Raw genomic sequence first — 27,907 nt, forward strand, 5'->3', positions numbered from 1 at the left:
TGGTACATCATCTGGGACAGAATTCATACCCCAAATTTTCACAGCACTGGACAACCACACTGTGGAATGTTCCATCCAAATTCAAAACTCAATGTGTAGAAGAGAAATCGTAGCTGTGACAGAACCTACCTGTGAGAAAGGCCTTTAATGCACAAATTCACAAAGGGGGAAAAAATCTACTCCAGTATCATGCATCACATCCAACCTGACCGAAGGTGGGACCGATTTGTCCTGGCTGTGTAACACTTGTACCATTCAAAAATTTATAAAAATATGCTATAATACTGACCAGGTATATTTTCAAAGAACATCATGCCATTCAAAAAATCTTTCATTTTGTAACGTTGACCCATTGTCACCCATGAAAGGTACACCCCCTCCAATTAGTTTTTGAATCCACCCATAACTTATTACCACTACAACTAACTAAAAATATGACAAGTGGGAGAGAAATTAATTGTGTCAGTCAAAAGGAGTAGAACACATGCATACAAACAAAACATTTCAAAGCCAGAAAAAAGGCATGAAGTCATCTTCAATTGAAAAAGAAAAAAGGAAATGAAACAGAAAGGAGAGATAGACTGCAAGAATAAATTTTTCTTATTCCCCAGCCAAAAATGTATCCCCATAATCTTAATCACCCCCTCAACACCGAACGCATCGGCTTCCCACCTCGTTCAGACTTCCATTCAGACCTGGATTCATGCCTCTGCGGCCCTCGGGCAGAGTCTCGGCCTGACACTCTCTCCTCCCGTGATGATCGGGGCTCTCTTGGCCTCTCTTCCCTATAACCGGATCGGTGGTCTTCCCGGCTCCTGTATTCCCTTTCTCTTGGCTCCCTTTCTCGCCCACCTCGCTCACGTTCTTCATATCTGAAATCAAGACCCGTGAATTCTAGTACCATGCTGAAACTCAAGTACAAAGCAGAAGAAATCCCACCATGCATAGAACTTTTGGAATTTCCCTGATTGCAACCAAAAGGAGAATTTGATACTACAGTCAAACCTGCCTTAGGGGTAACTGTAGTTTCAATTAAATGACAGAAGTGTCAAGGTAGACCTAGTCATGGTGGCTAGGTGCTCCCCAAAAATGTTTTAGAAGAAGTTCTACGGCACTCGCAACTGCATAAGATCATACGAGCGCCAGAAGATTAGGTGTTACAAGAGAGTAACAAACATAAAAAAGAAGAAGGGGAGATAAGGACAATAGATGTTTGATAGGAAAGAATAAGCAAACCACACCAGAGCATCCGCCAATGCTTCCCGGAATATACAACAGAAAATGAAATATTATATATTTTTTATAGTAGAGGGTTTTACGGCGCTCGCAACTGCATAAGGTCATATGAGCGCCAAGGGGTGGGTGTCAACAGAGAAATCTTTACAGGGAATCAGACTTAGACTGCTCACCTCTCTAGCTTCAACAGCACAAGGTCTGCTTCGACTATCAAGGCACCCCGGAAATAGCAGGTCACAAGAGAGTGACAAACATACAAAAGAAGTAGAGGAAAATGTCAATAGTAAGGATCAGGAAAGAAAAAGCAGCAGTTCCCTGTTGTAGATCAGGCACAGTTATGAGCGTGACACGAGTCAGCCCATTTACAATTCTACTATGCTTGAACGAGAAATGTCCTCCGTTTGGGAATGGCCTTAAGACACTAGAGTAAGTTTAGTTTTAGTAGAGGTTTTATGGCGCTCGCAACTGCATAAGGTCATATGAGCGCCAGAAGATTAGAGGTGTTACAAGAGAGTAACAAACATAAAAAAGAAAAAGGGGAGATCAGGACGAAAGATGTTTCATAGGAAAGAAGAAGCAAACCACACCAGAGCACCCGCCAACCACCCACCTAAAGTAAGTGGCACTGCCCCGGGGGGGTAGAAAATGAAAGGAGTTAAGCTATTACTGTTGGGCAAACTCTTAATAGCTTCTCTGAATTTAAACAGCTGCTAAAGAAAAGAGAAGAAAAACAGTTTGATGCAATGTCAGGACTTTATGAACGCACTGTACATAGACTGACGTAGAGAAAAACAAACCAACAAGTTTACCACCTTCTAAACACTAGTCCAGAACTGTCACAACAGATAAAATCAAGAAAATTACAGTATTTCGGACACATAAAATGCCATTCCTTAATCTGCAGGACTATACTAGAGTGTAAACAAGACCGAGAGACACTGATGATAAGATTGGGGTCTACGGGAGCCATGGTGGCTAGGTGCACCCCAATTGGGGACCACCTAGATACCATGAATATGTAGTTCACAATTGGGGTCTACCTAGACAAGTCCTTAAATGACACTTTGAATATGAGCGGTATTCAAAAGATACTGTATCATGTTGGTGCTCTGATAAAACCCTAACTCGGATTTTTGCAAAAATCATTTCTTTGCACCAAAAGATTCCTGATACCTTGCTATACAATGTGTAAAACATTCAATCCAAATTCAAACTATAAGTGCTCAAAAATGCACTGTAAATTCTGCACACACCTTGCTATCCATCAAAATAACATAAAAGATTGAACCTCGCTAACGTGATATATCTGATTCCATCAGAGCACCAGTAAAGCTCCGCAGATCATTGAAGAATTGAACATTGCCATCTTGATCCACATGGTCACTTACTTTATATCAATTTCACTTGATGTGTTGACGGACAAAGAACTTTTCCCCCACGCAAAACATGTGCGGTATCGTGGGGAAATCAGGTGCTCGTCAAAATAACGAAATAGAAGAAACAGGCAATTTTTATCCATTTTGGGGGGGGGGGGGGGGGGGGGTAGGGTAAACTCTTATGACGTTTCAACTCTTATGATGTTTCCATTTCCACGTGAATGTTTTTTAAAAAGTTGATTAACGGTACAAAATATGCGCTTTATCAGTTTTCAAGGACTCTTTACCTCTTGGCGTTACCAAATCTTGGTGGCCATTTTCTCGCTAATTTCACCACTGAAACCAAGCGACCTCACTTCAATCGCAGATATCTTGACTTCTATTCAAGATATTTGGCTTTTTTTTTCCATTGAAAGCAAAACAAACTTTCAGATGATACCAGTAACTACACATGCCCAAAAATTGAAGAGCGCCTGATTTCACAGCGTTGTTACATATATAGCTCACTAGCTGGACATCGGGACACTATAAAACAATCCAGAGCATAAACATACGCTTTTGAAGACAACCCAAAGACAGCGAGGTTGAATTGGAGCAAGCGAAAACGATACATCCCACTAACATCCTTCCTGTAAAGAATGTTTTGTCATGCGCCCAGGTAAAAGACATACTTTTTTGTAGGATTTTGTCAAAGGCCCATCACATTACACTGGCAAAATTTGTTTGCCCAAGTGTTTACATTACAGTGTCCGACAGTTTTTATTGTCTCCCCTGAAAAATTTGCAAATTAAAGTTAACAAGTTTCAACAGAGCACCGACGATATAGTTCAGTGTTGTAAACACTTTCACATTCACGATGTACTTTTAAGTTCATCATAGCCAATTTACATACAAGTTAAGGGCCTAATTAATTAGCCTTGAGCTGATAAAATCAACATAAAACATAAAATAATGGGTATTTTTATTTTTTTAACAAGAAACAGATTCCTATAAAGTGAACAACTTTCACTGAATCTCACCTCTCATGGCGAGCTGGTCTCTCCTCTCTTCGGTTTTCATATCGAGGTGGTCTTTCTTGTTCACGTCTTTCAAAACGTTCTGCTTTTCTTTCATAACGAGGTGGTCGTCTGGAGAGAAAAAATATTATGACCATGTAGAAAATCTTACGTTAGCAGTGAACAGGTCTGACATGGTATACACTCAACAAATTTCTCATATGTCCAGTCATCACAACATAATTTCAAAATCCTTACATTAAAATCTTGACAAAAATTTTTTTTTTAGGCTCTGATAAGACTCCTGTACATTGTGAAACACCAGGTTAAAAGGCAAGGCAAAAGCTATTACGAACTGACTTACCCGTCTGATTGGTAACGTTCGTTCGGTCGTTTGCTGCCTGACCATTCTTCATCTCTAGAACCACGATCCAGATGACGTTTGAGAGGGCGCCGATCTTGAAGAACCCTGGACAGCAATAGAAATACTTTTAACATGTAATAGAGCCTACATGTTTCAACCGCATTCAGCAATTTTTTTTTAAACAAACTTTTTAGCAAATTTGATCAAGAGGGAGTCATTAAATATGTGAAAGTGTGTCAGAAAAACACCTAAATTCACAGAAAAAGGTCTGACCTGAGCCAAAGTATTTTCTTGGAGTATTAAATTAAAGAATACAACAGATTTTTAAAAATTGGCTTGAGCAGTTGTTTTTTTTAGGTGAAAATTTATCAAGTCAAATAATTTTGGGGGGAAGTTTTAGAAAAATGGTGTAGTTTCTGTCTGCTACAAAAACTTAGAACAAAGCAATCAGACATATCCTACCTTTGTTGTTCTCTTCTGTAACTTTCCTGTTCTCTTTCAATCTGTAAACGTTCTGTCTCCAGCTTCAGGCGCTCTGTTTCCATCCTTTCACGCTCCAGTTCTTCCCTCATTTCCCTGCAAAAGACAAAGCAATTCACTTGACTCATCTTTACAAGAAGTATTATTAAAGAGTAGAAATATAAAGGGAAAAGCTCTCCTCTCTAAGAATAGTATCAAGAACCAGCAGAACAAGAACAATAGACATGATAAGAACCAATTTCCTAATACAATTTATAAGAACGACTTGCTTTTAAAAAAACTTACCAACATCAAAAGCATATCATTGAGTTAGAAACAATTTTTCAACACAATGTATTCCAAAAGAGGAAAAGCAGTTCCCATAAGCCACCATTTCAGATATAGATGCATTCTCTAAACTGAAATTGGTAAGGAGCCAGAAAATGTTTTTGCCATGTTAAACATAGTGACAAATTTTAATGGGGCAAGGGCAGTTTGGGGAAAGGGTGAGGCAAATGAAATGCAGCAAAAGTGTTAGGTGACTGCATACCACTCACATGTACCTGCATTTTCATAACATGCTGTAATTTATGTGCACAAGGAGATGATAACTGCACAAGGTATGAAACAGTGCTGACTATAGACTAAAAAGTGAGGCTCAGATCGCACCAGAGACAAATGTCAGGTTCAGACAGTAGAAGAAAGACCAAATATGTTCAAAACCTTGATTTATGTCACAACTGAATTGAAACATACAGTGGAAACCATATATAACAGGCTCGGAAATAACAGGGAACCAGTAATAACAGTGATTTTTTACATTCACATTTTTTCCTACTCTTCGTCTCTATTAAAAGCTATCGGCAATAACAGGGCCTCATCGGAGACCAATCGGCTATAGCAGGGGGAAAGTCTCGTTTTCAATGTGTAAAAGAGAGAGAGAGAGAGTGAGAGTGAGAGTGAGAGTGAGAGTGAGTGTGTGTGTGTGTGTGTGTGTGTGTGTGTGTGTGTGTGTGTGTGTGTGTGTAACGCAGTGATGTGGCAAGCCCATGCAAGCCATGCCACTGCAAGCACACGCAGCGGTGAAGCGAGAGAGGGCTGCAGTGTGCTGCAGACTTCAATCTAGCCATAAGCCTAGCTACACGCACTTGTAATGTGTCATGCGCAGGCCTGCCACATGGTACTGGTGGCAAAGGAAACTACCCATAAATTAATACAGTTGGATTTGTCCACAAATGTTTACTTCCCTTGCATTTCTGATTTAACAGGGATCTGATATAACAGGACTTTTTTACTGGTCCCACCATCCCTGTTATATCAGGTTTCCACTGTAATTTTCATATATAATGAGCAATTGCCAAAACGTGAGACTCTCTTGAGACTCAGTGGTGCAAAAAAATTTTTCTTACCAATTTGACTCTCTTTTCTGTCAGTCACATATTGACATTTAGTGCTCGTATTCCTAGAGTATCAGAGCAAGGAGATGTAGGGTTTTGGAGATATGGGTCTATTGGTTTGGCAACTACTGTATTTCTTGTATGTAACAGTGATGAAAAAACAGATAAGCAGTAGGGCAAATTATGGACTTTAAATTCCATTTATATAATAAACAAAGACTTTGTACACTATGAACTCCATTCATAATGGTAATATGAATGACAAGCTTTGTAACAATGACGCAGTGCACAGAACATGTCATCATTGTTATGCACAAGAAAGGATACACATTGGACATTATCATTGACAACACATCACAATAGTGAAAGGCTGTACAAATACAGTTATCAAAGCCTCAGTACCAGAAAAACACATGTGTAAAACAATTTTTTAACTAATATGAGGCAAAAGCACAAAATCAATGGAGCTGACTTGTACATAAGAGTGATGACAAACATGACTTGTACATAACAATGATGACACAATGTACAGGAAAAGACAAAGTCATGCCTCCAGAGAGAAATGCACACTTTAAGAATTTTAAAAAAGCCAGGAGAGGTTTCTTTGCTTTGAAACAGATATCAGGTCATAAAGACAGTGGACGATCACAATTATGTTGCTAATTATGACAAACAGTACTCGTACATAACAATGGTGACAAAACATACTGGGAAAAGGTAAAATCATGCCTACAAAGAACAAATTTGCAGTAAGAGATACACAGATCAATAAAGGCGTATTTTGCTTCTGAATGAATCTTGTATGTATGAAATATATGTTGAAAACTTCCGGCACGTCCCAAGTTGACGACAATCACGGCGAATGTTAAACAGCCGACCGAAATCGTAGATCTAGGAACCTGATGTTCCTTTCGCACATCGCGGCTTTTGAAGTATTGAATAAACGACAAAAAGCAAAAAGATTTAACCAGCTACGGTGATTCTACTTAAAAATAATGGTGTTTTCTGAAACACCTAGTCCGTGACGACACGACTGACGCACAAGTGATCCGAATTGTTTGTTTATTTGCAAACAAATAAACCCATTTCTTGAGCAAGTTAACCTTTCTCGATGACAAATAGCATAGGATCAAAGCACACGTAAAAAAAAAACCACCCAAAAAGTACTAAATTTTGAACATTCTTGAAAGTTTGCATTGGTGTGCTCAAAATGACACTCCAGGAATCACTAAAAAACGAACATTTTTGGCACAAAATTTACAAACTCAAGATTGTAAGCTGACATGGGGTCTGAAACTGCTAATGCAGGTTCAACATCCTATATTTGACAGGTGTATGAGTTTTGGAGGAATAAATACTAATGCATCACATTTTATGCACACTAATGTGAGATGTGTGTGTTTTTCCCCACGTTTTGGCAATGGCTCATATATTATTTTTAGAAAAGTGATAATTCTATACATGTACTTCACTGACCTAAGTCTGCGCCTCTCTCGCTCTAATTTGAGTCCTTCTTCTCCAAGGCGTTTCTCGACAAGTTGCTGTTTGTAATGCTCTCGCTCTATGCCCAGCTGACGTCTACGTTCTTCATGGCGAAGAAACATTTCTTTGTTTCTAAGCCTCATTCGGTCTCTTTCAGCCTGTACAGAAACAAACATGATCACAGTGTCAAGTACAAAAATCATAGCTATGCAAGTAGACACAGCAGATCAACTTGTAATTACCAAATTAGTATGATAGATCAACTTGTCCTCCATTTATGGGTCATATATTGTCAACACGCTATGATAATGACTAAAATCAACAGTCTGAACACATTAACCCTAACTCCCCCAGGATCGCCCGCGAATTTCATTACACGCGCCGACCTAGCCTCTTTAGAAACAAAGTCTCGCCTTGCTGAGACTCTGGGGCCGAGATTTCGATTTACATAGTTATTGCAAAATGTTTCTTCTTCCGTTTGATACCGAAACGAAATTTTTCGGGCCTGTAGTTTTAGTATTAGAGCCGATCAAAGTGCATTCGCGTTTCCGACACTTTGAACGTGTCTCGACTTGTTGAAAAGCAACACAACTGAGTTTGAAAAAGGAAATAACGATGGATTTGAGCAAAAACAAGCACATGACAATTCAAGATGAACCAGATATTGATGAAAACGTTGCAGCAAGAGTTTGGGGTGATTCAGATTGATCAGATGTAGAATTTAGATCTAGGGCCCGATCGGGAGGCTGAGAGTGAGAGTGACGGGTCGGACACCCCCGATTGAACTTAAGTAAGAACATTTCCAACAGTTCTTTTTAAAAAATTTTTAATAGTAGAGGTTTTATGCCGCTCACAACTGCATAAGGTCATATGAGCCAGGGGGTGGATGTCAAAAGAGAAGTCTTTACAGGGAATCAGGTTTACTCTGCTCACCTCTCTAGCTTCAACAGCACAAAGTCTGTTCCGACTTTCAAGGCACACCAGAAATATCAGGTCACAAGAGTGTGACAAACATACAAAAGAAGTAGAGGAAAACGACGATAGTGAGGATTAGGAAAGAAAAAGCAGCAGTTCCCTGTTCTAGTTCAGGCACAGTTGTGAGCGTGACGTTGAATCAGCCCATTTACAATTCTACTGTGCATTAGAACGAGAAATGTTCCCCATTTGGAATGGCCTAAAAACACTTCAGTCAGTAGAACCGCTCGGGGGGGGGGTCCAACAGTTTGCGCATACATAAAGATATATTTATCTGAAACTAGATCTACATTCATTTTTCGAACTTTTATTTTTTTCAGGATTTTGGGAATATGTTTAACATTTTTAAAATGTGCTATTTAAATGCTTGTATTCAAGGGAGGTGGCTTCCTTCCCCTTGCTTAGGATCTAGGAATGGACTTCCTGTCCAGACCCTTGTAAACAGATTCTCCTCTCCCCCCCCCCCCAATTCCCTTCCAGACTGGCCAGACTTTGAATTTAACAAGTTGGGAATTTCATAGCACCTATACCCCATTTTCTGTGATGAGAGTGCCATGAATCAGCTGGATTTTGGCACAAGCCTTACCTAGACCATTTTCATATAATTATGATATCGCACATAAACACATTATCTATCTTGCATCATGAGTCCAGACATATAATTTTAAAAATTGAAAAAGTTCAAATCCACAAGTAAATTTTCATGTTCATTATTTTTCTGTTGTATACAAAGTAAGATTACTACAAAAGAAGAAATTCACGGAGATATCTAATAAAACCAAAGCAATCGAATAGACTTTAAACTCTTGAAACAACATGATTCAACTTTCTCAAACCAAACTTGCAGCATCAGCTTCCCTGTGGCAACAAAATAAAGAAACAGACTGTCAATTAACTCAGAACAACATTTTTACCTTTATTTTTTCAAAGGATAGAACATCCAATTCCCGTCTTGCTTTGTCTGACAGGTCAGACCTGTCCCTTGATATTCTTCTGTGGCCATCTAAAAAGGAGCACAGATTAATTGACACAATTCAAGACAGAAATTGACATAGGGAGAGAAATCCATAAAGGCAGAGAGATCCAAAGCTTCAAAACAAAAGAACTACATGAAGACCTCTCACATCAAAGAATGTTTATGTAGAACTAAGATACTAAACCCTGACATGGTCTTTGAACACTGACCAACCTGCATTAAAAATGCTGTAAAATCAGAAGACCAACAGCTCTGAAGTTCAGCAAAAAGTCACTGTGATATCATACAACTGCAAAAATGGACAGCTACACTGAGCTGAATATTTACAAAAAAATGCTAATTTCAATCAGAACATATACCTTTATTACGGACAGAGGCATTAGCTTCAGGCATCCCTCATTTTTTCTCCTCAGTAATTCGTACCATAGCACTTGACAGTAGATTATCTTATCCATTCAGGATTTCAGAAACACCCCACCAAATAAGAGAGGCACAAAATAATAAAAGCTTGATGTTAAACAGTACAATGAATCGTTAAAAAGTTTTATTTAGAAAATTGTCTGTCCAACAAAGTTTTAAAAGACAACCATCGCAGCCATCAGAAATTTCCCAGAAGTCAAACTTTACTTACCACTGCTAGGTGAACGCCTTCGATCATTGCTTCTATGGCGTGAATGACTCCGCGACTCTTCCCCTTTCTCCTCTTTCCCATCTTTTTCTGCAGTGTCTTTGCCTGGTTCTTTGTCTTTAACACCTTCCTTTTTCTCACCTGCACAATTAAAGAAACATGTGTCAATTTCTAGAAAGAGCAAGAAATATATAAAGAATATAAAAGAAACAAAAAGCCTGTCTAAGCTCAGAGCACCAAACACTTACGAATAAGCATGAAAAGTTTTAAGGGATTGAAAAAAAATAGATTTTGAAAAATCATTATTGGTAACCCCAACACTTAAAATTTTAACGCGACAAAAAAAATTTTAACTATTTTTTTTAACGTATAGCTAGTAAGGGTTTCCATGGAGCAAACGCTGGTACTGAACGTATAATCAGGGGATCATTTCATGCCAGTGTCAGAAAATTGAAATACAAATACTTCTTAATGCAGCGAATCTTAAATTCACTTTTTTCTATAAAGACTCAAATCAGCACCCTTGACCAAGTTCTCTTCTCATTCCCATTTATATCTTATTTATAAATTAGTCTTATTTAACAATAAGAAACTGACATAAATTCTTTAACTACAAGAAAAGGGGTCTCTGTACATAAAACAAATTTATACAAGATTAGATAAAAGGGTCTATAAAATTTGCGTAGTTTGACCACTTTTAAAAATTAAAATAAATATAATTCTTACGTCTCAGAGTTTCATTGAGTGGCATCATTTTCTATAATAAAAGCATTTTGGGTATTTTCCATGAGAATTGTTTCTTCAAGACTTACCCTCTTTCGCCTCCTCCTTACGGGCGGGAGCACTCTTTGGGTCACTTCTTCTGGATACTGGCCTGCTGTTAGGCTTCGAGGGGGACTTGATACCACTGGGAGGAAGAACTTTAGCCACAGCCTTTGCTCCCTGAGGCTCTGTCTTTGCCTGACAAAAATTTTTTTCTCAATGAAAACTTTAGAACATAAAGACCTCTGCAACAAATAAATTAATACTTCTTTGTATTCTAGAGAGAATTCAGAAAAATCAAAGAATGAGCACATATTACAAACCAAACAAATACATGATAAAACTGAAAATAAACCAATCTGTTTTGAACAGTAGCTAAAAGAGTCTCACTGCTCACTTCTCAGAGTAAGTAAACACAACACATAGAAACCACCAATGACACCATTACCAAATGCAATGTTATAAATATTAATCTATTGAAAAAATTGAACATATCATGCTTTAAGAAAGGTATTCCATCTTGAAAATAAAAAGGAAAACAACATTAACTCATAGGAGACTGGGCCTTTTTCAGGTCTACAAGTGGCATTTTTGGGGGTATTTCAATATTTCAAACAAAACCCTTCCGAAAGACATACAACCACAATTCTTACACACATTACAGATCTAAACATGGCCAATATGATACAAAAAACAAAGGCAATATCTTTTATATTTTTTAGAAATTATTTTTCTAAAATGTGCTAAAATTTGTTGCTCGCAAAAAATGTTTGGGTAAAAAACAAAACAAAAAAATCACCTTTTGTGTTTCAAAATGAATAAAAAGTCCAAACTCATCAATACGCAGGTAATCGATATGATAATCCTTATGTCTTATCTGTGTAATCCACTTCAGTGTGAAAAAAACAGGGCTCCAGACAAAGCAGAATTTTGCATTTAAAATCCTAGTCTAGACCTAGAGCATTCGCTATCAGAATCAGTGCTTTGATGCTCAATTATATTGAAATCAGGACCCCCATGGTCTAAAATATCATATCCGAATTTTCAGAACTCTCAAAGCTGTCAAACACTTGAAAAATGTTTCCTTTTCGTGCTGCCAAGTGGGTGGTTGGCGGTCGCTCTGGTGTGATTCGCTCCTTCTTTCCTATAAAACATCTATCATCCTGATCTCTCCTACTTTTTTTGAACATACTAAAACTAAACATGGTGCCATCGTACTGAAAAAGTGTTGAGAGAACAGACAGTCAGAGAAACGAAAATAGGGCTTGAGTGTGGGTAGATAACTCAAAAAGTTTCCAGCCAATTCCAGTGATACTTTGCACAAAATGAAACGAAGGTCGGCTGCATGGTAAGAGACGGTTCACATAGAGTTTGCGCACATACTTTACAGGGAAAAAACGCAAAACTTGTGCTCGCAGTGGGTGCGTGAACTGCCTCTCGAGAAAATATTGGTGCTCGAAAATGCTGCGTGGAACGTCTCCAGTGAGGTAAAAACTAAAAAGTATATTTACCCTTTCTACAGAAATCATGCGACCATGAAGTTCTGTGCGATGAAGGTGTTGAATACATTTTGTAGCTTCATCTGCAGATCCCATGGTAACAAAACCATAGCACCGAGAACCAGGACATCTAGCATTCGTCACCACTTTAGCGCCAATTACCTGCATGAAAAGGTAGCATAATTTGAAACTTGTCTAATGTTATATATTCATACATCTTTCTTTTTTTTTTTTAAACTAAAAAAGTGTCACATCATACCCAATAAGACTTTCTGCAGAACAATGTCAAGTAATAAGTCTAATATCATCAGCCAAGTCTAAGAAGTTTTCTTTTTACAAACAAGCAGTAATTTTTTTTAAAACAGACTAATGCTCTAATCTTACCTGTACCTTGAGACAAAACAATTTTTTTAAAGCAGTGCTTCCACCAGCTGAAGCTGAAAAGTAAGGAAAATTCTGCGGGGGGCTTGGGGGCCGCATAGGCCCCCAGTAGGGTCCCGGTGGGGGGTCAGGGGGATTTGCCCCTGAAGAAATAGAAATTTAGTGCTTTTAGAGGGTTAAAAATGGCATTCAGGAGCCTGTTTGAAGAGACTGCCTACAATCCAAAACATTTATTAGTTCGCCAACATTTTGTCTTGTTTGATTTTTTCACCTTCATATCATTCCATTGCTGGCAATGTTTAAAAGCAGGTTCCCCTTCCATTGCTACTACAATTCAATTAATTTGTCATCGCAAGATTGATAGAAGGCAAACCTGGGAATAATGAATAGATATGGACCTTCACAACACCCAGCGTATACCCTAATTTTTCAAAATTTTCACTTCTGAATGTTGCATGTCACAACCTCAGAACACCACTTCGAATTATTTTTTATTTTAGTAGCATAATTTCTTTTATCGCGTTCCCATGACGTAGAATCTTCGCACTGATAATTTCTCTAGATCTAGACAATAAATTTGCAAATAAGTTTCTTTCTGACAGTAATTTTCTGTCTAAGATCACAAGTCAATTTACTTGACAATGCGCATATTTTCCAGCCGCGGCAACAGTCTGAAGACAGACATATGGAATGACGGAATGAGTGAATGATAGAAAGGAGGAAATCGGCACAAAAAGTTTGCCAGATTTTGATCAATCTGAAGGGAAAAATGTACTGCTGACCAACTCGCAATGAACAATTGGGGCATTGCGGAATAAAGGCCAATTGCAGGAAATGCGCAATCTGACAGGTCTCTGTAACATTAACTTATTGCCGAGAGAATTACCGTAAATACCCGTAGCTTATACAAGGCGATACAAAGGCGAGTACGGATCATTTGCTACGGAATTTCAGTAGATATCTAGTCCTTAAACCTGCATGTGAGCCTCAACCAGATTGTCTGAAAATTTTGCGCAACCCCCCCCCCCTCCCCAAAGAGCTTTTGTGGGTGTCATAAGGAAGGACTTCCGAGTAACGAGCGATCACCCTAACAAACACAACAAAGAAGAGACCTAACCCTACCCCAAGAACCTGCAATGAGCCTCATGTGAAAAGGCCAGCAAAAGTCAAAAATGAAAAACATTTTTAAAATTAAAAAACCACACTCCAAAACAAACAAGGCTTACAAGGAGCATAATATAATGGCCTACATCTACTTATTGCTAGATCTATAATAATAGGGTTTGATACAATAACACAATAGAATTGGAATATGAATCCTCAATATAGATCTAGATCTAGTAAACTAAACAAATCTAGATCTAGATCTAGAAGAACAAGTGAATAGGATCTAGGAATAGGCCTTGAACTAGAAATCCGCATCCGATTCCGAACAGAGGGGCTCAGCTGAGTCTAGATTCTAAATAAATAAATAATTCTCGCACCTGATGAAATGCCCTTTACCAACATTAATATTACAGCACAACCTATGATAGGGTTTGACAAAATAGAATTGGAATATGAATCCTCTATAGAGGTCTATAATGATCTATATAAATCTAGATCTAGATCCTATTATCTAAGTGAGTCGGACTGGAATGAATCCACACGATCTGAACAATTGAATTTGTCAACAAAACGAAATTAAAAATGGCCGCTCGAGCACGAAACTGAAAGTAGATAATTTAGGTCGTCGTCCTTTTTCGTATTCGCATTTCTACTCAGGTTCCGACAATTATGTCGGAAACGCCGACGTCGGCAGTCGGTGGTCGGCACGAAAACGAAAGTGCCGACAAAAGAAAAGGGGGACGCTGGCAGTCGGCCAGGCCTCGCACTTCTCACATTGACCGATACAGGTGGGCCTAGCGATAACATCGTCCGCCTCGTGATTGTCGGATTTCAGACGATTGTCGGCAAACATGCAGGTCTAAGTCCTACGCTGTCGCAGTTTTTTTACGGAGGGAGTTGATAATGATGAAGGAACAAGTACATGACTTGTAAAAATACGGAAGAGGGGAAGCACTGTAAAAGCATAGAAACAAGGACTCCATTACTAAAATCATTAGCCAACACTCACTTTGCCATGCTTGCTGAACAGTGTCTTGAGGTCTGTGGCCCTTGTGCTTGAAGACAGTCCACTCACCCACAGATTGCGACTGCTCTGGGAGGCTACAACACACAAATTTCCTTTTGATAGGACTATAGAATATAACTAACTGTTTAAAAAAAAAAAGAAAAAGGAAAACCCAATGAAAATGAAAACAGCAAAATATCAATCAAAATTGAAAGTAAAATGTCCCATGTGTGGGTGAAAGGAAGGAGAGGAGAGAAAGAGAGGGAATTCTTTAGCTCTTCAAAAGTTTTCACTATAACTTAACCAATCAGGTCATCATTTTTTTTTTTTAAGTAGCAGAACTTACACAGATTCCGCGGCAATCATACACATGAATATTTGCTCCAATTTCTTCAGAGCACTTGATAAATTTGGATGCATACTCTTATGTCAAACTTAACTTGAATATTATATCTTTTCTTCCATTTTAATCTCAATGTTCAATAAATAAAGCTTAACAACTAGATCATAGAAATGGCAAAGAAAAAAAATAAAACACAACATGTATGCTACCATTATTTTAAGGTAGATGGGGACCGTGTGGCCCTGCACAGACTAACATGTTCACTAAAAAAAACTCTGCCAGGGGTGGGTAGGCTAAATTAATTTTTTTTAAACTTCACTCACTTTTCTCATCCTTCTTGACTGGTTTTGCAGGACCGCTGAAAGATAAATTAGAAGAGTTAGAATTGGAAATAATAAAATGTAGCTGCTTTAAAAAAAAAATTTAAAAAACCTTTATAATTTTGGTCAATTACAGTTAGCAATAATTATTTTTCATCATAAGTGTTTCACTAGTCATGAAGACAAAAATATTAAAACAAATTCTTCAGTAATAGAACAACAACTAGATTTGTAATGAGTGTGTAATCAGACATGATAAAAGATCTTTGTGATGTTTGCCTCTCACTGGAAACGCTGAATATAGTTGTGTGACTGTACATCTCAATCTGTTCATACACAGCTGGTAGTACTAGAAGCGCCCTCGTTCCAAAGAAGAATGAAATGCCACCTACTTCCAAGAGACAGCAGAGAACATAACACTTTACAAAATTTATCAAAAGGACTTAAAACAAACCTCTTGACTGCAGTTTTCCCATCTTTTTCATCTTTACTTGCAGTTGCTTGCTTGCTGGCTGTGTCCTTTGGGTCAGTCTTCTCACTCGTCTTAGCAGCAGCCACCTCTGGGTCAGCGGTAGATGTCTCATTACTTGCCGCAGGCTCTTCCTTCTTCACTTCCTCTGCCTGGCTCACCACTCCGTCTGCAGGTGCAGCTTCCGCAGGTTTCCCATCACCAGACTGTGTCGAGTCTAGGAGATCAGAGTCTATATCATTCAGCACCGTATCGTCTACTTGAACTACAAACGAGTCGTCTCCACCTTCATAAAGTCCAGAGGATGCATTCTCTCCCTTAGAGGGAACCGCCGGGACATTAGCCGAACCTGCAGACGCAGGGGTTTTTGGTGTAGGTGTAGCCACACTTGCACTGAGAGAACTGGAGTTGTTTTCGCCTGCACTGCCAGAGTCCGCTTCAGCTGATACAGGATCGTCCGCTTTCTGATCAGTCGATGAAGGCTCTGCCACTGCAAGGAGAGGTTCCTCCTTTGCTAATTCACGTTCGACAGTCTCAGCGATAATGTTTGTAGCACCACTATCTTCGGTGCTGTGAACAGGGTCTTCCAACAGATCTGGCTGTTCATCTAGAGCTTCATCATCAGGGTTGCCTTCTACATCAAACTCATCACCTTCTTCAAACTCCTCAGGTACCTCCATCAATTCATCTGGGACATTAGCATCATCCATCAAAGCAGCTTCATCTTCTGCAGCAGCCTCGACATCATTCTCATCATTGAGGGGCACTAAAGAAATTTGTAAAAATTAGATTAAGTAAACAAACAATCTGTGGGATGGGTGGAAGCAACTTCAGTGGTCGACCCCAGGCAGTAATGAGCATACTTACACCCTTGGTGTTGGCTGGAAGAAGAGTTCTGCTCCATGCCTTGAGCAATGATGAATCCAGTCTCAGACGCTTCCACAAGTAAAGTAGCAATCATAATCAGTAACAATACTTAGGCTGGCTTTCATCTTGCTGGGTTTCCGGCATCGTTGGAAAAAAGTTACAACATTGCTTTTTAACGCTAGAGCATCTTTTCGTTACATCAAGATTATATCTTGTTTTGACGGGAGGCCAAATCATCCTTACAGCTCAGGGGGCAATGACTTGTGGAGAGTAAATTTCTTCCTTGCTGATTTGTTCAGAACATCTGGAACTTGGTCAATCTTTACAGGCATCTAAAAGCAACTTTCAACTAGGATAATCAGCATGCGCTGAAACTTAAATTTGTGTTCAATGTATTACTTATGAAAAAAAATATTAGACACAGTTAAGCTTGAAGACAGGACAACAAACACAAGAACTGCAGAGAATGACATGGCAGAGTTTTAGTCAGTTGAAACAGACAGAATCAGAAAGTTGCTTGGAGAATAAATACCTTCTTCCTGACCAACAGAAGGGCCACCAATAGTTCCAGTCTTGTCTTCTGCATTCAGCTGTCGAACAAAATGCAGATAGATCATTTTAATATTCAGATTCCCATCACCAAACCACCCCACCCACACACACACCTTTCATGTTCTTCAATACGGCAAAGATGGAAAAACTCTTGTATATTGCTGTGCCCACATTCTATACAAGGTTTTGATGTAAGTTTTCAATGTTATGCCTGTCTTTTTCAAAAGTTGATTAGGCCAATACAGCCGAAACACAGCATGGTTAACTACTGACATGGTTGCACTTTCATCAATCTGAAAGCTCAAGTCCTTATTGTCTACACTCAACTTGACAAAAGGAGGCAATTTATCCTTTTGCACACAGACTTTTTTATAGGCTTCATCAATACAGCTAGGCCTATCTCTCAGCTCATCCAAAAATTTCACTGGACCCGACCTGTGCTGTCTCTTAGAGATTGTGGAGATCTAGTTCTACACTTTGAACTATGTCCTTTTTCTGGCACTTGAAATATACAGCATCTTTAAATTTGCACAATCATTGTGGTGAGGACCACCACCTCTGGAACATTTAGGCAATTTCTTCTTTTCTCCAGAACTACGATTTCTGGTCTTCTTCTCTGACTATGATTCTCTTTCCTCATCTTGGAATAATTCCCTTCTCCTCCTGTGCTGGGACCAATGTCTGAGACCCCCTTCGCAGCTGCTCCCATAGCCTGTGCTATTTCTAATGCTTTCTAAAAAAGTTAGCTCTTTTTCAGATAAGAGTCTCCTGCATCAGTCTGTCATTAACGCCACTGACCAACCAACCTCTCAGCATTTTATCAAGTTTGTCTCCATAATCACAAAATTCACAGAGCTTCTTCAATTTAGTATCACATTCTTCCACACATTCATCTGAATTCTCAACTCTTGAATTGAATTTGAAACGTTCTATGACCAAAGGCCTAGAATTGTGGTTTCTGACAACCTCAATAACTTCTTTGTAGAAATACTCCCCTGATTTCTTTGATTCAGCCAAATCGCTTATGAATTATACGTTTTATTGCCTACTAAGCTCAGCAACACTGCTTTCATTTCTATTCTGTAATGCCATTGGCAATGAAAAAATACTCCAATTACAGAATTTTAGTCAGTTTTCAATGCAGAGCATACATTCCGATGAAAAAGGTGCAAACACAGAAGAAAGCACTTGTATTCAATATGATCACAACAGCTCAAAAGTACATCTTTTACTTTGCTGGACATTAATTGCAAAGATATCTTAAGATGTTCTTATTGTAGTTGTTTGTCAAGGACTTCTCGAACATCAGGAAATACAAACCATTGTTACAATCATTAAAATAAGGTAAAACAAAATTATTTCTAATAAGAATTGAGGATATGAAGACTCTATGGCCAGTCCTACCTCATCAGGCTGAGGCAAAGGTTTGTCCTGAACAGGTAAACCTTCTTCCATAGCATCTCCAGCGTTATTGACCTGGTCAGCCTCAATAGCCAGCAGTTCCTCCTCATCAGCTGCCTAAATACACATGCAATTACAGAATTACATGTAATACTAAAGGCTGAATCAGTTAATGAACAAAGTTAATAGCAGATATGCAACCACACTAACCTTATATGCACTTCTATACAAATTAATTTTCAAGCCTTTGAATTAAAGTACCAAAAAGTCATTGGAGCTGGTAAGACTCCTAAATTAAAAACTCTTTTTTTTTTTTTTTTAACAGAATCCGGGGGGAAAAGAAAACCAGACTTAAAATGTAAACGTCAAATTGGAAAAATCAAGACTAAAATAAAAAATATTTACCTTTTCAGTATTACTATCTCCGTTTTCTGTAAAAAAAAAAAAAAAAAAAAAAGTCCATGTTAGAGGCAGAAGCCCAAAATGTAATAATCACCTGAACTGTGTTATCAAATCTGTGGGAACATGGTCAATCGGCAACAACGTGAAAATGAAGAAGAATATCATATAGCTGACGTGAAGGGAAGAAAAGAGAAAATAGACATGGTGGGGCTCAGAGCCCCCCCGACAGAAGAGACAGCAAGCTATAATAAATAATTGAACAAGAAATAATATAATTTAAAAGAATCTCTCCTTGAGGGGAAAAGCAGCTGGATGCGAGGGAAGAGAAGCTGACATGGATCAGTGTGAAACCAACATGTACTAATGAAAAATTTCACTCCATTTTTTAAAATTAAATTATAATGGATACTTAAGAACTATAAATTAATTATCTTGCAAAAATTTTTTCAGAAACCTATTTTTCTACACAAATGTTAACAGGCTCGTGCATAAAACAAAGTTACAACTAAAAAACATAATGGTTTAAAGCATTTCTTTATCTAAAACATAATCATTAGCTTAAATTCTAAATAGACATTTTTTTTAACCCCCCCCCTACAATAGTATAGATTCTGAATTAGAAAAGAAACTACTGAAAAGACAGAGACCAAACTTAGTAAAAAAAAAAACATTAGTCATTAATTATTGCAGTTCTTACCTTCCATTTTCGACTTCCCAGCACTAGCAGGCTTCTTAGGAGTTTCTATGACTTCAAACTCAAAGCTGTTAGGATCTTTACCTTCAGTTTCAATTGCCTATTGATAAATGAGACAAAGAGAAACAAACTATAAAACAAACATTTATCACATAAAACGTCACAATACAACACGTAACAGGGTCAAAATCAAGAATCATAGCCTCTGGATATGTGTCAACATACCAAGAAGTTCTGTTGGATGCTACAAAAATTGATTTTTTTTCTTCTTAGTAAGTGTCTTATTGCACTCGCAACACAATAAGGTAGCAATGCCAATCAGGCTTTCCCGCGCTGCGAAAATTTGGTCCCCGTTTGCGGGTGAATTTTTGGACAGGGACGTAGCGTAGGTGACCAACTTTCCCAACCTCAGTCTGCTCTATTTCTGGACCAATGTGAATAAACTCGGCAACCAATCAGAAAATAGGGAAAAACTAATGATATGTGGACGTTGAAGTTCATACACATAAATTAACCAATATGTTTGGTGTCGGGAACACTTTCGTATCGGGTGTACTGAAAACTATAAGGAGCTTGAATTTCAACACGAGATGGTGATAGATCTATCCTCTATAGTGTGCTAAATTTTGAACGTTCTGTGTCGAGTATTTGTATAGAACTGATCATAAATGCCCAACTACCCCCCCTACCCAAAGCGGCTTCGCACGGAGACCGGCCATTTTCCCCTCACTCTCGCGGCAAATGTATGTGACCAACAAATCCCCAAATGACTATTCCGCGCCCGTTCATTGGTCACTTGAAACAGGGCAATGGTGGGCGCACGCATCCGGTTGCTTTCCTCTCTGTTCCCTTGTAACATCGCAATGGGGGTATTCCGAGGCGATGTTATCTCGTCTCGGGGTGTTTGCGTATCAACAGGGAAAAAGAATCTTTAATTTTACGGCATGTTAGATAGAATTAACTTTTCTTTTAAGGCTGGCATGGTCTAGAGTCATCAAAGAAAGCTTTGCCATTATTTAGTCACGCTGCCAACATATTCTTAATGATCCCACGTTGTGATACGATGCTATAAATAAAATAGACTCGTCCCGACACCCCTTTTAGCACAATCGTAAGGCGGATTTCACGGTAAGGGTGTGAGAGACAACACAGGGTTTATTTTTTTAACAAAAGTCTCCTGTTGTACAGTTTTGTGTCCAATTTGTGTTGTTTTGATTGTTTATGTGCCCAATAAACAGGTGAATAAAAAGCAAGTGTTGACTTTGTTTATTTCGTTTGAAATGTTGCGTAACAGGGTCACGGACGTGAGTATTGAGACTTAACAGCGTTTCCCGATGTTCGCGAGTCTGACAATTTTTGTTTTAAATGGCATATTATGCTAGATTTTCGCCCAAAATGGCTAGAACACCCAAGTAGTATGTTTTTCTAATGTGATGAGTCAAAAAAACGAAATGGAGCACCAGTTTGAAACGGCAACGGACAGAGCGAAATGGTGATTGTAAATCGCGGGTGTAAGTCTTATATTTTGACTCAACATGAAGTGCTAAATTTACTTCCAAAAGCAAAATGAATGGAAGTTTTTATGCTCAGACTACGTGATACTCATTTCTACATCGGTTTTAGCCATAATTTGCGAAAATTGAAGAAATTATTAGTAGATTCGAGAGTATTTTGTGACGCACCCCTCCAGGTAAGTGTGCGACAACTCACGTGCGCGACCAGTATTTCTCGGAGATTTACGGAAAACCACGAGGGCTTTCCGCCAAGCCGAGGCTAAAAACTACTTCCGTTTGGGGCCCTTCTTTCATTCTTTAGCGTCCTTTTCGATGAGGTGGATGTTTTGTCTTGTTTTCCAAGTTTTTTCTTTGTAAGACTACAACGTGCCAACCCACAACGTTGCAACGCATTACAAATCCAACCCGCTTATCTGCCATATTTATTATGTTTATATTGATTGAAAGACTGCAACACAACGTGCAGCATGTGTAGGAAGTAAACAAATGACGTTAGGGACAAAAATAGCGTTCTCTTTGTGATACCGACAAAGCTTTGAGCCGTCCAGATGGTTGCAGATGGTGATTTCGTAGTCTTACAGGCGGTTCCAATGTTGTGAGCCATTTTTTCAACTGATATTTTTTTCTTTTTCCTTTAACTGATTCCGTCCATTTGACTGCTGACAGCAGCCCTGAGATTTTCCGCACCATCCATTCGACCGCTGTGAGCGGCTCAACGAAATCCGAAACAAATGTGCACTTTTTAACTTAGTTCCTACTTTTTAAGTTGTCGAAAGGAGGTAGTACTTGTAAACAAACCTGACCTCAATCTCCGAGTGCCAATATTGATCGAAACTCAGCGAAATTCTTGCAAAAATCGTTGTTCTGTTGTCGCTATGTAGGCTAGATCTAAGGGTAAATAACACGGAGCCTGGTATAAGAAAAAGGCCCTTCAAAGAAAGATATTTAACTAAATTTGTGAAATTTTTGCATAAATGTGTGCTAGGGTGATATTGCTACAACTTTGTGTTGATTCCTATGGATTATAAGGACTTGTAGAGCTGAGAAAATGCAGTAAGAGGTGTTGCTGTTGCGCAATTTTTTTTTCCTCATTCGTTTTTGTCTGACAGAAAATACCATACAAAAAGATTATAGGTCATTGTTATTGATATAAACAGATTCCTCTATTGATCCCCATCACTTTGGTATATGACAATACCTATTAGAGTAACTTAGAGCTTCACAGTAATGCATTAAATAGATGCACCCCAGGTCTAAAACTGAACAAGGAAAAATAATTCTGTCCAGAGCCTGAAAAAATCATGGACGGAATCGGTTAATTATTCCCTTTTTATTGTTCATTTTAATTTTTATTATTTTTTTATATGTTGTGTACATAATGATTTTTGTGGACAGTGAATTCAATTAAATGGATTATTATACAGAATTTGGTGATATTCAATTCATGGATTGTATTGTTTGCACCAAGGTAAGGTTACATTTTATTAAATAACTTTTTTCACAAGCATTTGCTGTCTCTCTAACTAACTTTTTAAAATTCCTCTTTGAAAGACCTTTCCATTGATACAAAATACATAACCTTTTGAAAAAGTTCAAAATCCTGAAAAAAATTGGGAAAGTGGGAAACCTGTGGGTCCTCACCGTGAAATCCGCCGTAATATGTACACCAAAATTTTAATTATAACAAAATAAGTACGAAACGGTTAGTAAATCTTGATTTTCACGATCGAGCCTCGGTGTCACATACGCTTCCGCCTGCCGCCATAGCTGCCTATTCGCTTGAAAGTGAAACGTACTCTCCGGACCGGGAGAATCTGAACGAATATAATATCACGATTGCGACCGGCAAAAATAAACTTCCTAACCACATCGGACTTGGTTTTCAAATATTCCAGTTCTGCGATACTGCTCTATTTTGACAAAAGATGGGACTTGTTGAGATAGGTTTACTCACCAAGCTGAATCTCGTATTTTTCGCATTCCAGGATGCGTATTTTTTCACGAAAAGTCGTATTCGCCTATTTTCTGCAAAAAATCGTACTAAAATACGTAAAATCGTACTGGTTGGCATCTCTGCAGGGGGGTCTCCCCCCTGACAAAAGTTTATGAATAGATCTACGGGTCCGAGATTCTCCATTGAGAGATAAAAACTGGGGAAGATCATGAATTCCTAAGGTTAACCCTCATCCTGCGGGAGTCGGGTTTATGTAGCCCGATAAGCCTATTTCGGCACCTCGCCTGCGTTCTGGTCCCGAGTCAGTGTAGCTCCTGGCTCAGCGCACGCGCAGCGCGCATCCTCTTACGTGTCATTCGGGTCCCGAGTCGGATCCCCATTCACGCAGGTCAGGTGTGTGTGCGTCAGTCTGCTTGAGTTTGTGTGCGTTTGTGGCCTTCTTCTAGAACCACCTGCGTTGGTTCGTAATCGAGGCATACGTCTCATTCAAAACATGCCAAGTTGATAGCTCTAGATGTTCGTCCAATGAAATTATAGAAGAAATTGACCCACTTAGACATGAGGAGCTCGAAAGGATAGTCAGGAAACAAGACTTCCATTTTTCTATACAAAATATTTCAAATGAGCTTGATTTTGTATGAAATGATACTACCTGATAAAAGATGAGCTTGTTTAATAGTTTTGAATACCCTTGTGCAGGTACAAAGAACAATTTGAGTGTAAAACATTCGGAAATTGACCTAAATTATCCCTTTTCGAACCTCAGGTCATTCATAACAACAAGAGCGTCCAGAAAGGTTATTCAAATGGGCGTAACTACTCGTAATGTCTTATCAGCTTGTGAGAGGGGGTTATTCATGCGTTTGTAATACTTTATAAATAGAATACTATGAAGGATAGAGCGTTATTTTCATCATCAGTTAACACACTCCCGCGGTATTCATGGCGAAAACACACGTTTCCCGGCGCGCGCGCTGTACACCAACAGTACACACTGAGTGACCCCGGCGGCCTGCCCGGCGAGTCCGACGTAATCGGTTGCTGATAAGATACGCATCTGGGCACAGACGCAGGATAAGAGTTAAAGAAAGTGGCTATTCTCACCCGCCCGGAAGTTCTCGCAAGATCAACTTCTCCCCTCTTCTCTCTCTCTCTGACTCTGTCTCTTTCTGAATACTGTCTAGTCTTATCGGTGTGGACGATCAAATTGACCAAAACAAAGTTAAAAAATGATGTTAAAACACAAAAGTAAATTAATTTGGTTGTCTACAAAGATGCTACGGCTATTTAACTTTTCGAATCGAGCCGAACTACGCGGGTCGCCATTTTGTTTTGCCCGGAAATTCTCGCGCTATTCCTCTCTCTCTCTCCTGCCCACAGACAAAATTGTACGCTTTTAGTAGGCTACAGTTGTAATGGAACGTTTGTTCACGGCACAGAATTCTACAATTTTTCTGTTATCACAGTGTAGAATTCTGTGGTTTAGGGTGAACGCAAAATTTGGTGAACGCGCACCGGGTGAGAATAGCCACAAGACTCGCCTGCACTATTCTCACTCCGCGACTCCGGGTGAGAATAGAGGTGGCCAAGGTTAAATCATAGGCACAAGTCAGTCCGCTGGTCCGGTATTTTTCAATCTTACCTCGGGAAGCGACGGGAAGGGCGTTTCTCGCGAGAAACGAGTACTCGGCTTCTCTCGTGTCCGCCCCTACTCCCAACTCACTGTCCCCTTTGTGCCTTGTCCAGTATCTTATTCGTCAGTCTTCAGCTAGACTAGATTAGATCTAGAATCTAGCCTATTCTTTATCAGAGACAGACACAGTGAATCCGCTTGTCTATCAACTTACCTTTTGAAGTCGTTCAATCAGAACTGATTTCACACCTGTTTTATCGAGATTTCTTTTCTCAAGTTCACATTTAAGGTCAATTACACGAAGATCTGTCAGCTTTTTCTTTTCCGCCGTCGCCATTTTGTCTACCGCATTAGCATAGCCCTATCTGGGCCTTGCTTGCATTCACAATTCACAGTCATGACACAGTTTCCCCTTGACTCGCTGGTTGCCAGAGTTTTTCAAGGTTTCAGATCACATACATACCTTCACTGTGACCATTTCTAGGCCTGTTCTTCATAGTAACTTTAGAATGCAAAATCTAGATTGTACACAGTCATGTACATGTTACGTGTATTTTGGACATGCACACAATCAAAGGTAAAGTTGTGATTGTAATGTTAAACAATCAATATGTTTCTTTATAAAGAGTTCCAAAGGCATTGGCCTCTCCCCTGTCGTAGTTATGATATATATAATTAAATGCACTTGAAATAAGAGAAGTGAGGAGCCCATCACTATATCGATATCACCATACAGCTTATCTCTGGAGTCCTAATATTGTTCAATGGTTTTCAATTGTCTTAATTCCTTCAACAGTATACTGATGCCTAATGATACAACGTACTGAATTTCGATCTTCAGTTACAGAAATAAGGTCAAATGATAATGTTTGATAATGTTTTGATAATGTTTAATGTTTTATACAGAGGCTAAAAATAACAGTGAGCAACAGAATACTTTGTCCAAGTACATTTTCTAATGTATCCACACGTGAACGTATTTGTTTAACTTTATAACTTTTAAAGCATGGTAGAGAAAGACTGTTTAACCGAGTCCCACGTATGGAAAGGAAAAATATGAACAATCTCATTATAAATGTGCTCGCAGAAAAGGCAATGCATTACTAATATTATAGAAGCGTTGACCAGCGTTAACGATTAGGGTTTTTCCAGCCATGTATGCAATCTCTAATAATCTAAGAAGATTAGTATCCCGATATGGGTAATTACTTGTTGCAACAAAAAAAACACGTGGACGCAATAGGACCTAGTGGCATGCAGCAATCTTTTTCCAGTGACGGTTAAGAAAAGCACAAGAGCCAAAGTGGCAAAGCGTAAATTATTAAAACGTGTTCCTCAAATGTGGTGTAGAGTAGGCCAAAGAGTCTACATAACAAGAGGGTCCACTCCTCTCTTTGAGCCAATTAAAAAAGGGGCTGCTCTTATTGGCCCACATGGGCGAATAAGCTGGGGCTTATTGGCCCACATGGGCCATTTAATGCATTGTTTTTCAAAGTATTTCATACATGGTATTGTCCCAAGGAGTTTAGAACTAATGGAGCCTCCTCTCTCTCTTCGCGGCGCCACGAGCAGTACGCCGCGGTGGGGATCAAATATGGCCGCCGAGTGTGGGCTAAATCACGAACTGTGGCGTTTCTTTTTATAGAATCTTATCGGGCTGGGCCACGTTGTGGGGGTGGGCGGGTGGGGGAATGCACGCAAGGAAGAGGGGATGGGGCTGGGATTAAAGAGGAGGGGCGGGCCTTGGGAAGGGACGAAGGAGAATGGGAAAAATTGAATAAAAGAGAGAGAGACAGACAGACAGACAGACAGGCAGGCAGGCAGGGAGAGAGAGAGAGAGAGAGAGAGAGAGAGAGAGAGAGAGAGAGAGAGATTGTGATCAACAGACGGGATGACGGAAAGAATGAAAAGGAGAAAAAAAATTAAATTCTGTGTGTGATACGAACAGTTCTAGGCAACTGAGAAAGCCTAGGGACTGTTTAATTATTTAAGAGTTTTACGTTGTATATAGTTTAAAAATCAAGAAGATCGGCAAAATAAAAAAACTTATGCAAGTATCATAAAATTATCAAGTATCATAAAATTATCAAACATAATCTTTCATGAAGCTAAAAGATTTAATTATAATAAAAATTATGAAAAATGTATTTTTTAAAAACTGAATTTAAGATATGACGGCATGATTCTAGACAGGAGCTCTTATTGCGAGTTCGATGTTCGGCAAAATCAAAGGCGTCGATGAAGAGTTCACACCTGGGCGTGATTCCTTTATCGTAAAATCCTTGCGTCTGGAGCAAACGTGTACCTCGCATCGAGATTTAGAGCGGAGATGTGATCCCATGCATGAGCATGGATGACCCTTGAATTTTTTTTGTTCAGTAAAGTACGATAGGGAAAGCAGCGTTTTTAGTCCCTTCACACTTCAGAAGGGGATAATTTATCACAACTAGTGCAATAAAATGTATTGTTGCTTTGTTTGGTTTATTTTTGAACAGCAAAATCTTAAGTAGACCGGAATTATAAATTGTAGGATCTTAGGTGAAGACTACAACAATAGATATAGATCCAAACCGAGTATAGTTCTATCAAACAAGACTCAAACTCTTATCCACACCCTACATCCTCCCCTCATCTGATATGGTTTGGTGTTTCTTTAACATAGAAGATATTCATCACTATTGTTGTTGGGTATTGATTTCATATTTTAATGGAGCCTCTCGATATCTACATTTAGACAACAGCAGTCTTATAGTAATTAGGAAATGAATGGGCTTAAAAACATAAAACAAGTCTGACTGACTGATTGAACTCAACACGTTAAGGTGTGTTGTATGATTAGTAAATATATGAAAACAAGATACATGTAGAAACCTAGACTCTAGATTTTGTCCCGTCAAAATAAAGGTACGCTGCGCATAGCATCTAATTTACACCCACATTGGAAAGCAATATATTATACTTTGATTAAAATGTTTAATATGTATACAAACACACACACGCACACAAACACACACACACACACACACACACACACACACACACACACACACACACACACACACACACATACACACACTCACACACAAACAAACACACACACTAACACACACACACT

General features: G+C 38.9%; 1 protein-coding gene across 2 annotated transcripts in view; it reads right to left on the minus strand.

The window, feature by feature from the left end:
• The window catches only part of LOC101848418 (scaffold attachment factor B2), a 29,084-nt gene extending 3,873 nt beyond the window's left edge, over nt 1–25,211 (minus strand). Inside the window, exons 1-17 of one of the 2 annotated variants that reach the window (XM_005092440.3) lie at nt 25,007–25,211; nt 19,695–19,791; nt 19,001–19,026; nt 18,599–18,712; nt 17,175–17,232; nt 15,761–16,541; nt 15,310–15,344; nt 14,647–14,738; nt 12,162–12,311; nt 10,701–10,848; nt 9,892–10,029; nt 9,199–9,287; nt 7,304–7,467; nt 4,434–4,547; nt 3,972–4,076; nt 3,632–3,739; nt 673–872 (exon numbers count right to left, since the gene is read on the minus strand). In XM_005092440.3, coding sequence (XP_005092497.1) covers nt 673–872; nt 3,632–3,739; nt 3,972–4,076; nt 4,434–4,547; nt 7,304–7,467; nt 9,199–9,287; nt 9,892–10,029; nt 10,701–10,848; nt 12,162–12,311; nt 14,647–14,738; nt 15,310–15,344; nt 15,761–16,541; nt 17,175–17,232; nt 18,599–18,712; nt 19,001–19,026; nt 19,695–19,791; nt 25,007–25,129 — 2,542 coding nt within the window. In that variant the 5' untranslated portion in view covers nt 25,130–25,211. The remainder of the gene's footprint in view (nt 1–672; nt 873–3,631; nt 3,740–3,971; nt 4,077–4,433; nt 4,548–7,303; nt 7,468–9,198; nt 9,288–9,891; nt 10,030–10,700; nt 10,849–12,161; nt 12,312–14,646; nt 14,739–15,309; nt 15,345–15,760; nt 16,542–17,174; nt 17,233–18,598; nt 18,713–19,000; nt 19,027–19,694; nt 19,792–25,006) is intronic. The other variant, XM_005092441.3, reaches the window with a different exon arrangement.
• Nucleotides 25,212–27,907: the final 2,696 nt, after the last annotated feature.

Source organism: Aplysia californica, unplaced genomic scaffold (assembly GCF_000002075.1).
Source record: "Aplysia californica isolate F4 #8 unplaced genomic scaffold, AplCal3.0 scaffold00046, whole genome shotgun sequence".
Classification (NCBI taxonomy): domain Eukaryota; kingdom Metazoa; phylum Mollusca; class Gastropoda; order Aplysiida; family Aplysiidae; genus Aplysia; species Aplysia californica.